The 15,413-nt window shown below is 49.1% G+C and overlaps 1 protein-coding gene across 1 annotated transcript in view; it reads left to right on the top strand.

The window, feature by feature from the left end:
• The window catches only part of LOC139054640 (uncharacterized), a 40,834-nt gene that overhangs the window by 5,337 nt on the left and 20,084 nt on the right, over window positions 1–15,413 (top strand). The window contains exon 2 of the mRNA XM_070531994.1: window positions 11,879–12,090. Within this exon, the coding sequence (XP_070388095.1) occupies window positions 11,879–12,090 (212 nt within the window). The remainder of the gene's footprint in view (window positions 1–11,878; window positions 12,091–15,413) is intronic.

Below are 15,413 nucleotides of genomic sequence, written 5' to 3' on the forward strand. Positions count from 1 at the left end.
GAAACGAGAATTAGTGACTTTGTTTCATCAGTTCCGACGCGAGCTCCACATTCGGATGAAACTGGCACTTTCTTCGGGACCCATTTGGATACCATCGTGCCGAACAAAAAACAGTATGAGAGCAATCTGTCCAGCGACGCATTCGAGGAGATGTGCCGCAAGCTACGCAGCGAGGATCGCCAACGATGGAGCAAAAAAATCGAGGTCAAGCACAATCACACATTCAAGACCAAAATAGACCGGTGCTGACAGTACGCATTGAGCAGGATGAAAACATTGACATCTTCAACGGAGCAAAGCGCGGCAGCAGGACCACGCGCAGTGCAGTCAAAGTGCGTGACGACGTCATGAGTGTCAATGATTACTGTATCGCTATGCGATTCACAAACCGAGAACAACGCTCTATCATACTAGAAGTGATCCATCGTTCAGTGATGCTCGACATCGAACCGCTGCAAGTGTCCCTCACTGATCGTGCTGGATGTGGCAAAACATTTGCACTCACCTTGCTAAAGCATGCCTACAACTGTCTCTACTCGACGCCCGCTAGCGAAATGAATGCCTAAGTCACCACCGCTACAACTGAAAAGGATGCGACTTCTATTGGAGGCGTCACTCTGCATTCGGTCTTGAAGACAACCATGAAAAGCACGTATAGGGCTACGGTAGAGTGACTTGAACACATACCGCTGCGCCTTCACTAACATCGAGTCCTTCATTGTGGATGAGATAAACGTGATGGGATCTGAGCTGCTCGTTAAGGTGGACGCACACTGCGACAGACTACGCAATGCTTTGGCGCTCCCTTTGGAGGACTCGACGCCTACATCGTTGGCGACTTGTGCCAACTTCTCCCTGTACAAGCAACTGAGGTATACCTAAAGTGCAAACGGCAAGTGAGACTCCACACGGACAACCCGGGGACAACTGTACAGTATCATTCTTTGGTTCACGTGGTGCGTCGAAAATACAAAACCTTTTTATCGTCTCTAACGCCCCTCGGAGACGGCGAAAAGCTAACAGAGGGAGACGCCGGATTCATCGAAAGTCATTTCGTTACGTGAAAACAGGCGGCGCGACAGTGTCTGGACGGCGTCCGCCTCTTCTACAGCAATGAGGACGTTGACCGCTACAATAACTACTGTCTGGCAAACGAGAGTGATGTGACGGCATGTTTGGCCTTTGAAGGTACGCTGGAGCTAAAAACAAGACAATGAGACTTGATGCCGATGCAAAGGCTGCAAAAATGAAGGTTGTTGATTTCGGCGAACTGTCCAGAGAACTCAAATTGAGCATTGGAATATAGTACATGATTACAGCCAACAGAGACGTGTCTGACGGCTTAGTCAACGGCAATGTTGGCTTACTGAGGCGCATAGAAACAAACGAGAACGACGATTCACAACGACAGTGGCTCGAGCTTCCCAATGCGTCAGTGGGGTATCGTCGCAAAAGCCAAAGCAAAACATACCAGGGTGCACTACCCTGCAATACGACCCCAGTGGGTGCCCATAGACAAGCGGAATGTAACCGTAACGTTGTACAAGCGCGATAACGTTACTTGCAAGAGAGTGAACATGTGCACGTATGCACAGGCTGTGTACGACTACAATAAGAGGCACCCTTTGCGGCTTGTGTACGTCGCACTATCACGTCGACCGCTGTTGAGGGCTTGTACCTAACGCATAGTAACGACGACTTCCTATTTAAGCATCGCAGTGGTACCACGGTTCAAACTCTGCGTGATGAGATGGTTCTGCTAAGAAGGCGGAAATTAAGCACTTGTCTAGACAATTGACAGTCTGCAACAAGCCGCAAGAAACGGAGACGTCTGAATCACGTTCTTCAATGTTCAAAGTCTACATGCTGACGCCCTGAACAGTAAAGAGCAGTGCATAATGCCGAAAGCAGATATGCTGACCTGGAACCAATTGCCGGTTTCCAACGAGTGTGCTACTGGAAGCGGCAGTCTGTCAGGTGCACTGGAGTGGCCATTTACAAGAACGAAATGGCCGCCCATTGGACCGAAAATGCTGTCCTTACCACCAGAATGCGAAAGGCAGGTGCGCACTGGTTGACGGTATTGCTTACGCACGCGTTGTGCAATTCAAGTGCAGAGGCGTCGACGTTGCACTGGCCGCTGTCTATATTAGCCATTCGGCGGCGCAAGAAGAAATCAAACATTTTCTTGCGCTCAGGTTTGCTCAATATGCACCCGGGGCAATGGTCCATGGTTGTGACAGCACCAGCGCAAATAAAATGCCGTTGGTGTTCACCGGGGACTTCAACGTCGATTTGAGGAAACCTGAAAATTGCTGGCTGCCAACGTTTATGCAAGAGGTATGCGGTGTGCGCCTCGTGAGCTGCGACTCCAACACACCATTACCGACTTGCAGAAGTGGTGGGGCAATCGATCCGGTTTTTGCAAGGGGAATTCAGACGGACACCGTCCAGCATTATTTTTCGTACTTCTCCATTCACGCGCCCTTGCTTACCATTCTGCCGGCGTCGCAGCGTCAGGACTACTCTACGCAAGCGGTCTTCTAGCATATCAACGCTTCTGACACGATGTGATGCGCCATGTGAGCCAATAATAGTGCTAACCTTTCCGCTGGCTACGAACAAGGAATCAAAACAACGCCCCAAGCAGACATGTCTCTTTGTGTGTTCTGTGTACTACATGGATGAACACAAGTGGTGCACGCAAGGTAACATTTCACATCATATCAGGACTGTCGTATACCGTCAACGACACCACGAAATACCGTCAATGAATGCAAAAAGCCCAGAAAGCTTTGCTTACATCGATTCCCACAGTGCGTGAGATCTGCATATTTTTTTATAGTTGGCGTGAAGGTAACTAGTTCTATAACCACGCCGATTCTGCGCAATCATTTGGCTTAACTATTGTAACACAGAATAAACTTACCTGAGAGAATTTGCATAACAGTTCTTACTAAAGCACGAATATCCTGCCTGAATATCCCATTGGCTTCTTATAATAGGATTAATAAAAATTGTACCTGTGGCTTTACGCCGTTTGCTGCCGAAGGTGGGTTATACAGTATAGCAACGGTGAGCGTCGACTTTCTTCCCGTATACTCCGAGTTGTCCTCTGAAACCTCTGCGTACTCGTTTATGAGAACCTATGCTCGGAAACGCCATATATCTAGTATAATTATGGGGTACCCTACGGAAACGAGAGACAACATAAGAAGATAGGGGTGGTAATGAGAAAGTCAATGTAATGTTTAAGTGGCGTAGAGCGACCACATTGCCTCAGCAAGCCACAGAAAAGCTATAAAACCAGGCGTGCGCTAACAGTTAGGCGCCTCAGGAGCCACGCTCTCTCTCTGGAAGGTCAACCAGGCATTGCAGTAAGTGAGAACGCAATCGCTCCCCTCCCCCCCCCCCCCGCGCGCTTGCTCTTAGGCTCCCGAAAGAGTGGAGGGGCAACGAGGCATCGTTCCACGCGGCAGAATTACCGCATGCATACGTCAAAGCAACCGGATTCATACGTGCGCCGATGGCTTAATTGCAGTGGGCTCCGCAAGCTTGAGCCCGCGCACCGCTACCACCTTTCGCCCTAGCAGTCACGGGACTATGTTCTCTAAGGCCTGGCACAAAGTAAGCAGCCAGTCCGGAACATAGTTTACAGTAAAACATAGTTGGACACTTGAAGTACGTAACGACGCCGCCAAGTGGCCCACGTTATGTCATACACTGACTAGCGTTCTTCGTAATTATCAACATTTTCCGAGATTGCGCTCTTCTGTTTGTAGAGAAGCCGCAGAGATGCTTTCGGCGAAGAATGTGCAGTCGTTGCCAGCCACATCGCTCTTTCTACTGGCGATCCTTCTGTGCGCCTGGGCGACGACGCCTTGCCTGGGAGGCGCCGAAGCCAGTGCGAGTTCTTCGGAGACGGGGTGGTCCGAGGCGAACTACGTCCAGAGGCTGAAGGATTGGATCGCCAACGCCATGGACCGGGTGCCGCCTACGCTCATGCGCAAGTTCCTGGAAGCTGACGTATCGACTGAATGCAGCCTAGGCCTTCTCAAGATGATGCGAGGATTCCGCAACCTGGAACCATGGGCGCTGCGATGTGAGTCTGCCTACGGAGAACGCGACACTTACAGTAACACAGACGTAACAACCGCTTGTTTACAACTTGCTTGCAGTTACGGGACGAAAAGCCAATTATCAAGGATTAGGGGGTTCGACTGAGAACGGGTTTTCGGAACGGATATCCAACCAATATTGATAGCTATTTACATAATGTCCAAGGTGTCACCCTATAACAAACAGTTCTTGTGAGCAAATGCCTTCGTTAATCTGGCAGCACTCACAGGAATATACAGTCGTTCGCACATGGGGACTGTTCCTTGTTCACGATAGCGAAGCATGGACAGCCCACTTCACGATAGCTGACACTGCGAGCATATGCACAAGCTTTTCTAGATTGCGAATGGCTTTATGAATTCGACCTTTATTGCGCGTTACTAGTGAAATTGTGGTGTTTAGCGACCTGAAACTGCCCAGTTGCTTAGGAGCGTCATAATAGGGGGACCAGATTAATTTTGACCACCTGGAACCCTTTAATTTGCTCACGTAAACAAGTGTTTTTGTATTCAGCACCTATTATAGAGAGTTTGCCGCGGCCGGGATCAGACTCGCAGCCTCGTGCTTACTATCCCAACAGCATAAAGCTAATGAACTAGCGCGGCGGGTTGGTGTTGCTATGAGTTGCTGTAACGAGTATTTATTAAGGTGATACCATGTACACTCCAGGCGTAATTCTGCCGTCGTCATCGTCGTCGACGTGATGTTACGTATACCAAGGGCGATAACATCATCCTCGCGTGCCGTATGCTGCGTATACGAGTGAAAGCGTACGAGGATAAGGCTATGATGGCGGCTCAATCTTTCGCGCCAAGGGAGGAAAGTCGGGAGATAGCGCGCCATCTTCTGTCCCGCGCAAGGTACCTATTGGCGGCGAGGAGTTACGGAGTCGCCATCTATCGGAAGCGCCTCGCTGGCGTAGTATGAGGGATCACGCAGCGCGCTCCTCATAGGTTTTGCTGTCAGCGCTCACTGAAAAGCTCTCCCAGATATTTCTGTAAGTACTTTCGAAACGAGGGAAGTTTTTTACTGTCTAAATAATAATCTTGGGCCAACTGAACACACAGAATCGTTTACCGACGCTATCTCTTTCCCGAATACGTACAGTGAACGCCACTGCGCGCGGTCGCCGCGATAGTCTCCCGAACCGGCTTCTTGCGTGAAAGGTAGGAAAATGTTGAGACCAAGCAATGTGAAATATGCTCTTATAGTGTTTGTATAACTAAATTTAGTGTAATAGAATGAAGCCTCAATGCAACGATCACATAGATTCGCAGTGACCTGCTGCGCGTCTGCATGCTTGTCCGCGCACTGTTTCGCTTTCGCCGCGTGCGCGTTTTCGCACCGTGCCATGAGCTTTAGGCCGCAGAATATGAGCATTTGACAGTATACAAGCAACCATTGTTGCGTGGGCGCGACCAGAGCTGTTCAAAAATAATTTCATTGCAGAGACTTCGACACCTACGGGGACTGTGATGTGCTCTCGGGACGATTCAATCTTTTTTTCTTCTAAATTCTTGAACGTTTCAATATTATTTCTCGAGTTGCGTCGCACTGCATGTTTATGGGTGTTCTCAGCGTGCGATTTCCCGCTGCTTCTTTTTTGTAATCCAGTGTATTAATTGATAACACAAACATGACCATATGCCATGCTTTCTTTTTAATGTGCTTCTTACCGCTCCCTTTCCACTGCAGTGAACTTGCCAGTATATATAGCATCGACAAGTTCATATACCAAACCGTCATCACATTAGTCGGGCAGCGGACTCGGGCGAGCGCCTCAGTACGCGTTTTCCGAACATCGCCGACCCGGCGCCGTAGCAGAAATCTTCCTCGCGTCTGTGCTTCTTGCATAGCCGAGTTAAAATTAAATTATGGAGTTTTACGTGCCAAAACCACTTTCTGATCATGAGGCACGCAATAATGGAGGACTCCGGAAATTTCGACCACCTGGGGTTCTTTAACGTGCACATAAATCTAAGTACACGGGTGTTTTTCGCATTTCGCCCCCATCGAAATGCGGCCGCCGTGGCCGGGATTTGATCCCGCGACCTCGTGCTCAGCAGCCTAACCCCATAGCCACTCAGGAACCGTGGTGGGTTGCATACCCGAGTTGTAGCCGATGACTGTTTGCCGGTTTTATGTTTCGCGAGCGAAGCCTCACGCAGCTTCTTGCCCTGCGCCTACGTGTGAATAAGGCTGACACCGGGCTCCGTTGCGTACGTCCGGCACTGCGGCACCGAGCAGTAGCCTACCATGTTGCGCGCCTTCAAAGGCAGCTACTACCTATTGTAGTGCTTTCAAGCGTGTTAAAGGAGACACTCGAAGCGGGAAAATCTCGCCACTAAATGAGGACCGCAGCGTAAGAGGGAATTTAAACTCTCGTTTTCAGCTCGCTTCGGCGCTCCCGAAGCAGCCGACGCGGCCCCTATGTTCACGTGATCCCTAATAGCACGTCACGGCGACGGTGGCGCCAGCTTTTCCAGTGATGGAGCTCGAGGCCAATAGGAGTGGAGGGAGGTACGAGGGAGGGGGGCGGGGGGGGGGCGTATTGCGGCGAGGCCACGCAGACCCTATTTTGAAAGCGATCTGCGATGGGGACAGAGACTAGACGCCTAGGCGCACCGAGGGCCGATAGCGTCGTGTTGTAAGAGTCGTCGGACGATCCTACCGCTGTCAACCAGATGTAGGAGTCGTCGGACTATCTCGCCGCTGCCACCATTTGAAGGAGTTGAAGGTCGTAGAGAGCAACTCGGTGAACAGGATTTATTTACATATTTTACATTTTAAGCAAGATACATGGGCAGTCTGGCGCGACTCCCATATGGAGCCCGCAAGACTAACATACAGCAAGCAGTTTACGAGCACACAGCCCACTACTACATTTCGAGCATGTCAACGAGCACTCAGCTCCCGACGACGAGCACGACGTGAGCACGCTCTAGCAGCCGGCAAACGCTGCTTATAAGCTCTCCGCTTGACGTCATAGTTCGACGTCATGGTTCGGCGTCACTCTTCGAGGTCCACGTGGACGGAGTCCCAGTGGGCGGAAACGTTCGTCCAGTCATTGTAAACTTGCCGCCGCCCCGCAGTACGGCCCACACACATAAAGGCATGCAAGTTCGAGCCCACACACACAAAGGCACACAAGTTCGAGTGCCCCGTGGACGCAAATGTTCGTCCTGCACACACACACAGGTTTCAGTGCCGCACAGCTCTCAGTGCCGCACAGCTCTCGGTGTTGACGTCAGAGGGCTTCATGGAACTCTGCTCCGTACCACATTCCTGAGCTGACCGCGCGCCACGTGGCTGCCGGTCATCCGCAGTTCTCGGAAGGGCGCCTCGTCTGGTGTGCTTGGAACACGTGCAGCGGGCTGAAAGCTGGCACGTTGCCACCCCGTATGGCCATTCCTAACAGTGTGCGCTGTCTTCTCGCCGTTTGAAGCGAGAAGAAGCACGAAGTCCCATTCGTTCGCTCCTGCTGCCGCGCTTTGTCACTCCAGCCTTCTGACAGCGAGTTTCGCCGGTCGTCGATTGATATGGTGCTCATGTTTGCTTGCGTGCGCGAGACACCATGCTTGTTAATGTAGTTAGTAAGCGAATGTAGACAAGTTGATACGGCCGATAAAACAACTACCCCTACTTTGTATATCTGTCTATTACTTTGCTATCGCAATCAACGGGGCGCCTTCAGGGTGAAACGGCTACTTTTTTGTTTGCTTTTTGTGTTCGCTCAAGTGAAATAGAGTATCAGAAAGCATGTCAGGTACGATATGGCATACGATGTACATAAGCGAGCATCCTCGACAGGTTGATAGATGTGGAATTTACGTGATGAAATAGCAAGCATCGTATCCAATGCGCCGGCTCAACAAATTGCGATTTGCGCAAAGCGTGCCTGAGACAGTGGGGCAAGTGCTCATGCACGACCCAATAATGCCTGGAAACGAGGGGTATTGACCCCTACTGATACGAAATCATTGTATGTCCCGTGAGGCAGAAAAGCCGGAGTTGTAGACGAGTAGTTCCAGAAATCATTACCATTAGTGACATCATCAGCCTCCTGTCAGTAGTAATACAGAATTAGTGAGAAGTTAGACTAAGGCGTCTCAAGGTAAATTGAATTATGGTGAAATAAAGTAGAATAAGGGGGATTAAGGTAGATTACGGTTGGTACAAGTTAGAGCAAGCTGGATTAACGTTGGTGCAAACTAGAGCAAGGTAAAATGAAGTGCAATAAGTTGGATTAAGGTTTGTACGAATTAGAGCAAAGTCCAATAAAGTGAATTTTGGCGAATTGAGGATCGTACAAATTAGAGCAGGGTAGAGTTGTGAAGGACATGTGTCAATTTATGACGTCGCGGTGTTAGTACAGGATGATTTCCCAGTCGACACGATAGCGCCGATATGGTACCGAGCCGTCACTTGACGATCGCCGCTGTCGTCAAAGGCGACAGCGTTAAGGGCCCCGTGTCACAGAAAATCCCGCGCCGGCGTTGAAGAGAAGTTTATTTCAACAAACTTAGTCAAAAAAGTGCGTGTGCACTTGACTTGATGTACAGAAAGAAAAACAACAATCTTACATAACATCAACAGCTAGGGCACCTTAGGATGAAACAGCAAGCATGGGTATTACATACACGTTTGACAAGTGTTGTTTCCTGCCCAGGAATTGAAGTGTCGGTAAGGTAGCAGCTACGCAGTAATGCGCCCATTGCAGGGCCTTATGAAGCGTGTCGATCATTTCCGCAGGAACTGGTCTTCATTTAGGTTGATCAGGCCCACGCAAGCCTGTTCATACATCTGCTTCAGTAAGGGGCCTAGTAACGGGTACATCTCTCTTTGGCCTACCCTGTAGTGCCACAGCATCTCTTTGTCACCACAACACGAATGCTCCCCCGCACCATAAGACAACTTCGAAAAGTTTTCGCGGTTGCGTTCTGGGTTCCATGATTGCATCGACCATGCTCCACAGTAAGAACCAAAATGTTTTTGCAACGGTACAATAAAAGAGGACATGCCATAACATTTCTTTGCACTTAGGGCAGCGGTTATTGGAAGATATTCCCTACACTGCAGTGCGGTTCCGCATAGGCAAGGCAGGCCAACCTCGTCTCTACCCGAAGTCGCGCACCTCATCCGGCACGGCCGATGTGTTCAACCTACGCCAGCTGATGCTCCAGCAGCGAAGCAGCTCTTCCTGTGTCTGGTTTCCTATTGCTAGTAATTCGCACACCTCCGTTGCCGGTGTGCCAACTATATCTACATTTGGTAAAGTTGATCTAATGGAGTTAAGGCTGCTGCATACTTATTTATAAAATGGCTGTGACTATTCAGCCGCAGGTCTTATTCTAATTCCTGATAAAGAAGGCTTCCTGGACGTCCCTAGGAAATAGTCGATAAGTTTCCTGCCGGGATATGCAGAATTGTTCACGAGGTCGTAAAAAAACCTCGCAATGCGAGGACGGAGCTCATTGTTCTGTTACATGAAATGCTAAGTCCACCCAGGCTCGTTGGAAGCCGAAGGAGCGGACGTGCCACTGATTCTGTTTTATCTTCCCAGAGGTAAGAACCACAGAATGAAGTTAGCATCTGTGAAGCCTTGTGTGGGAGGCGCGCTACGCGTGCGACGTAGCAAAAAGCCGTGCAAATGCTGGATTTCCGCATGTAGCTGCGCTCGGCTAGCGTCAACGAGAACTTCGATGCCACTGACAGCTTCTTTTCTGCCTTCCTAAGCATGTAGGGCCACGTCTCCTGCGCCACTTCGCCAGATGAGAGGAAAGCTACTCCCAGGAGTAAACCTTGAAGCAGCGCGAAGAAGACGAAGACGCGCTGCTTCAAGTTTTACTCAAGATGAAACAACTCGCCCAAATCAAGTTGTTGCTACTCCCAGGGCTTTAATCCCTGCTACCCACTTAACATCTTCGTCAAGCGCAGTTGTGAAGTTGCCAAAGGCCATCGCCTTACTTTTGTCCTTATTCAGAAGGGCTTCGGATAATTCAGAGTAATCGTTGAATAAACGTAGGAAGGCATAGTAGCAGTCTTCGTTGCTTAAAAGGAGGGACACGTCATCTGCATATGCAGACACCATTGTTTTTCGTTGGACTGGCAAGGGAAATCCACGTATCGCTGGGCAAAGTGAAATGCGGCTCAGCAAAGGGTTAAGACAAAGAATGAACAGGTGATGGTTAGTGAACACCATTCCCTGAAGCCGCATGCGACCGGGAAAGAATCGCTTAGGCCACCGTTGACCAGCAGTTTGGCAGATAAACCCGAGTACACAGAAGCCAGGTAGTCTTCCAACATTCACTTTAGTATCATGTAGATTCCACGCGCTCTGGGAAGCTGGTCTCAGCGATGCTGTCGAGCAGCCGGTAAGACAGAACGTCACATCATGACGCGAGATTTGCAGTGGACTTCGACGATGAACACGACCCGCAACCGACCGCACATGCGCCGGAGAAACGCGACACAGAGCCACCCTCCCCTCCCCCCCCCCCCCCCCCCCCAGCACAGCATCTACACCTTCAGATGTCGCAAACTCTCTCTCGCACGCGTGACCGCACGCGCCTTTTAAATAGATGGTGCTTGGCGACGAAAACGCCGCGGGATTTGGTACTAACTTAGTTGTCCGACAGAACGCGCCCTCACAAGTCCCGCCGCCGACCACCATGAGAACGGTGAAAGATCCTAATAAAGCTTTTCGATTTAATATCGCTACGTGCGGCACTGACTGCACGCCTCTGCGTATCCAGACATGGCCGCGGTTAAATAAATACCTTTGCTCACTGCGAAAGGCAAAGGGTCAAGGATGTTCAAACGGTCACTCAAGCGAACGTGATGTTGGGGCCATACTGAGGGCAACCTTTATTATGTTCCACTGAAGAGTAGGGCAAAAGCGTTACGTTTTGGACGAGTTCGTTGTACATGCTTCTGTGGATGTTGTGTTCCATGTACAACATGAACGATGTACAACATGCGAACCATGTTCTACATGGTTCGCATGCTGTGTGTCGCTTCTTCGTTCGACGTCCTGTCTTTATGCGTGCATAAGTCTAATAAGAAGAGTAGGGTTTATCACAAAAAACGACTCTTTAGACGTTTTTCTTTTGGTGCGAAGCATAAAGGGCTGCGTGCCCCAATAAGCGTGTAGACAACGAAGGGGAGTGTACGTCGAACGTGCATTACTTTGCTTTTATTTTTGTTTTATTTTTTGGCTTGGTGAGAAACGCAGGAGTGGATCAACTCTGTACAAGAGCGATGTCTTTGTCTGTTCATTAAACTAAATGTCCTTGCTAAGTTTGTACCGCAGGTTACGAAGCATGTGCATGGCGTCTTATTTGCAATATGTAAACAGAGTTAGGGTACTGAGCTCAAGCACTGCAGTAACTGATCTGTCTGCCATTTCATTTGCTGCGATACTCATGGGACTCGGTAGTCATTTAAGACTGACCTCATAAAGAGCCAGAGAAGCCACAGTTAATATTTTCATAATTTCGTAGAACACAGGGTAATGAACATGATAGAAAAAAATTTATTGCTTCTAAGAACCATTTGAAATCGGAATATAGTATCCAGTGCCGACAGAAATCATTCTCGGCAATTGATCTTGAGGTTTAAAATCCAAACAGTCAGACAGAAGCTATCGAAATCAGTGTTATTGCTCTTGTTGTGTGGCCTTTTATCTGCCTCTTCCTAGCAGTCTGTAACCACTGATCCTTCATTTACATGTCCGTATCGGGAAAACCATTACTCGCAGTGATTGATGCATCCGGCAAGTACCCTACCGGAGCCTTACAGTTATCGCAAGCTGATCTGGGCGCCTTCGACGAATGCGTAGAGACCATGCTCTTAAACGACTACGGTGAGGAGACGGTGCGTGGTCAATACTGCAACCTGATAGTTTACCATGGCAACAAAACGGACCTGGACGACCTCATCTCCTTGGCCATGCAGTTTGCACATCCTAGGGTGAGGCAGCAATTTGATCAATGCATCTGTCTGATAAGTTAGAATGATGTAAGCCTTGGAAACTAGCGTTCGGAATATATTCTGTTGGTGCACGGCTAATGGTGTAGCTGTGCAAGCCATTTAATGATCAGGGCAAATAACCCGGTAGACCATAAAGCCCAGACTACACGTGCGCGCAGCAGCAGCAGCAGCAGCAGCAGCAGCAAAGGGCTCAGCTCATTAAATCTGTCTGAGCCCTTTATATCGGGCGGGCAAATCTCTAGTACCCTAGCCAGAAAGTTGAAAAAGGAGATCCACATAAGCACACACGCACACTACAGTATCAGTTCGCTGGGAGTGTACGCACGTCCACATTAACTGCTCTGCTTCGGCAAGTGCCCGCTGCATGCTGCGTGTCCGCCACTGCCCTAGCCTTGCTTTGGTGTTGCCAGACCGCCGTACAACTCGCTGCACCAGATGTTGCACTGCCTGCACGCTTTCTAGCAGAGTCACTTGGATCAGCAAACCACAGTGACAACAGCAGCGTGGTAGTCTCTCCTTGGCGTAGACACAAATATGTACCGTAGAGCACAAGGTAATCAACCGCCACTTCGTTCCCACACACCCGGCACAGAGCACTTGTGACGCTCCCGCAGTCATCGAAGCGGCGCCAGCACGCAAGTGTCCGCAACGCCTTCGCCCGCGCCTTCAACAGCATGCCATCACCGTCACTTTTGTCGCACAGCCGCTCCTTGCCAATAACGTTTTTGCGAGTGCGATAATTACCAGCAGCATTCACGTGTTGCTCATCGCCCTCGGCGCCTGCGGATTCTCCTCTTCGCACACCTGGGTGGGGAGAGGGGTATTCTGTTAGTGTCCACATAGGGGACGTGTCCACTTGGCCTGCTGCTGAAGTTATAATTGGCTAGGCGAGTGTACGCTTCAAGAGGCAGGCCTCCAACCCATGCTAATAAAAACCTGAGCAACAGACGAACTGGAGATGCCCACTAGGCGGAAATCTACAAGATACCCCTCCCCGCCCCAGTAGCTTAACGGCTATGGTGTTGCGCTGCTAAGCACGTGGCCCCGAGATAAAATCCCAGCCGAGGCGGCCTTATTTCAATAGGGGCGAAACGCAAAAACGCCAGTGTCCCTTGCATTGGCGGCACATTAAAGATCCCTTAGTGGTTAAAATTAATCTGGAGACCCCACTACAGCATGCAGCTCACTGGCACGTAAAACCCCCCTGAATTTAATTACACAATAGCTCCACCCCCCCACGCGCCCTGTGCTTGAACGATGCAGGCCCGCTCTCAATCCTTGCATGCTTTGACGGGTTTGAAAAAAAACTCAAACTTCCGGCGAAGGGTGGGTACCCGCGATGTCCACTGAGTCCTTATTCAAGTTACTCTGATGTACCTTACACACAGCCAGGCCTCGTAATCAAGCATGCTTCTGGCTTATCAAGCCTCGTACATTCACTAGCCTACGGCTCCCTGAATGGCCTCTATGGCCACGTGGCCGTGGCAGCCCAATATCAGTGGGCCAACCTCTCGTTGCCTCCGTTCCAACCAATGTGTGGTGTTTGATTGGAAAATGAGTGGAAACAGCACTGCCGAATAAGAGGCCTGGGATCTACACACAGTTGCATATCTCCCGATCCAGTAGGAAGTGGTTGCCGCCCCGGAGACTTCATCGACGTAGTACTCTCGTCGAGGTGTGCTATGTTTGCCGAATGTTCTCCGCGTAGGTGTCTAACACGTACGTGAAGGTGCTCAACAACGCACCAAGGTACTTATGCTCTGTTTTCCAAGGTATCTGTACGCTGTCTGGCAGTTTATCAGCCGCAGAGATGTCTGAACCCGAGAGAACAAGCACCATAAAACTTCTTTCCATTGAAGTTGAGACCATGTTTTCAAAGGTGTTTCACAGACAGCATGACCAGATGCTGGAGGCCACTCATACTGATATGATCTACCAGTGCCTCTAGTGGCGATCATCATGACACAGGGAGTTAAACGCCGTTTTGCACGAATGTCTAATCGCATAGCCAACGAAGTGAAGTTCCTGCGAGCAAATAGTGCCTTTCTCGGCAGAGCCGTACATCACGTAAGCATGAACTGTGCATGTTGAGTGGCGCATTTTTTGTTCCAAACTTGTCAAAGTTCGAAGAATGAAAGCTCGCAGAAATTGAGATATGTTTTTGAAGCGCATGAAACGTACGGGAAAGTGGGGAGAAGGCAAACGTGGGAAGGCTCAGTCCAGAAAAGAAGTCAAACTTGTGTAATGGGTGACAATCCTATATTCACTTGACCGTGTTTTCAGTGCTAGTACCTGTAGATAAGACAATATTTGTGCGCTTTCATTCGTGTATGTTATCGTAAGTTTGATACCTTGATGCCCGCTAGTGAACGTCGGACAAACGAAAATGTGTCATAATGTAGCTTGGAATAAAAAAGAAAATACATGAAATAAATAGCGTAGAGAGGTGCCTGGGGAGCAGTAATATACCGTTATTAGCAAAAAAAATCCAAAATCAAACCCGGATGCGTTAGTTCCAACTGCGCGTGCCTAAAACCAGAACTGGAGTGTGACTCCACTCAATGAAGAATGCGGCCCGATCTCCGAGATTGTGCAGTGTAAATATGCTACTCGATTCTCAACATATTGCGTTGTAAAAAGAAAGACAGCAAAAAATGTAAAGGGTAAGTAAAGGAGTCCATGTAAAGGGTGAGCTGGCATAGGAGGAGCTGCTGTAATCAAAGAAAAAAGAAGCTGACTGACGGATCTTTTTTGCCCTCCCGAATAATAAACCTGTAAAAACATGGAACAATAAAACACATGGTACACTAATGCGCCCAAAACGACCTTGTCTTGCTTATATGTCAACCACTGTTGATTCGCTTGGTTTTTTCCCGTAGCAACAGTTACCAAAGCATAATGACAACATCTAGTGGATGTGCAGATAAGAACCTGTCCGACCCACGAAACACCCACCAGCGTAACAGCCTACCATTTTTTCTTTGTTTATTTCCTTGCAGGTCGTATACAGTGAAGTCGCTTATTCGGCTCAAGCCCGAATTTTTTATTTTCATTGCCTTGACTAAATTCAAGTTTCGATTGTACGCATTCGCACACGGAGTGCTTTCGTCATTGCTAAAATTTTGAATTTTACTTTAACGTAAGTGACAGTGTTCCTCTGTGTGCGGCCCTGACCGTGTCCACTATAATTATATAGTAAATGTCGCACTGGCTGAATTGAAATACTGAACCGTAATATTCAGAATTCTTACTGTATGCCGCCATCCCCATCATAATTTTATGTATCTAATAATGTTTTTGTT

Source organism: Dermacentor albipictus, chromosome 1 (assembly GCF_038994185.2).
Source record: "Dermacentor albipictus isolate Rhodes 1998 colony chromosome 1, USDA_Dalb.pri_finalv2, whole genome shotgun sequence".
Taxonomy (NCBI): Eukaryota; Metazoa; Arthropoda; class Arachnida; order Ixodida; family Ixodidae; genus Dermacentor; species Dermacentor albipictus.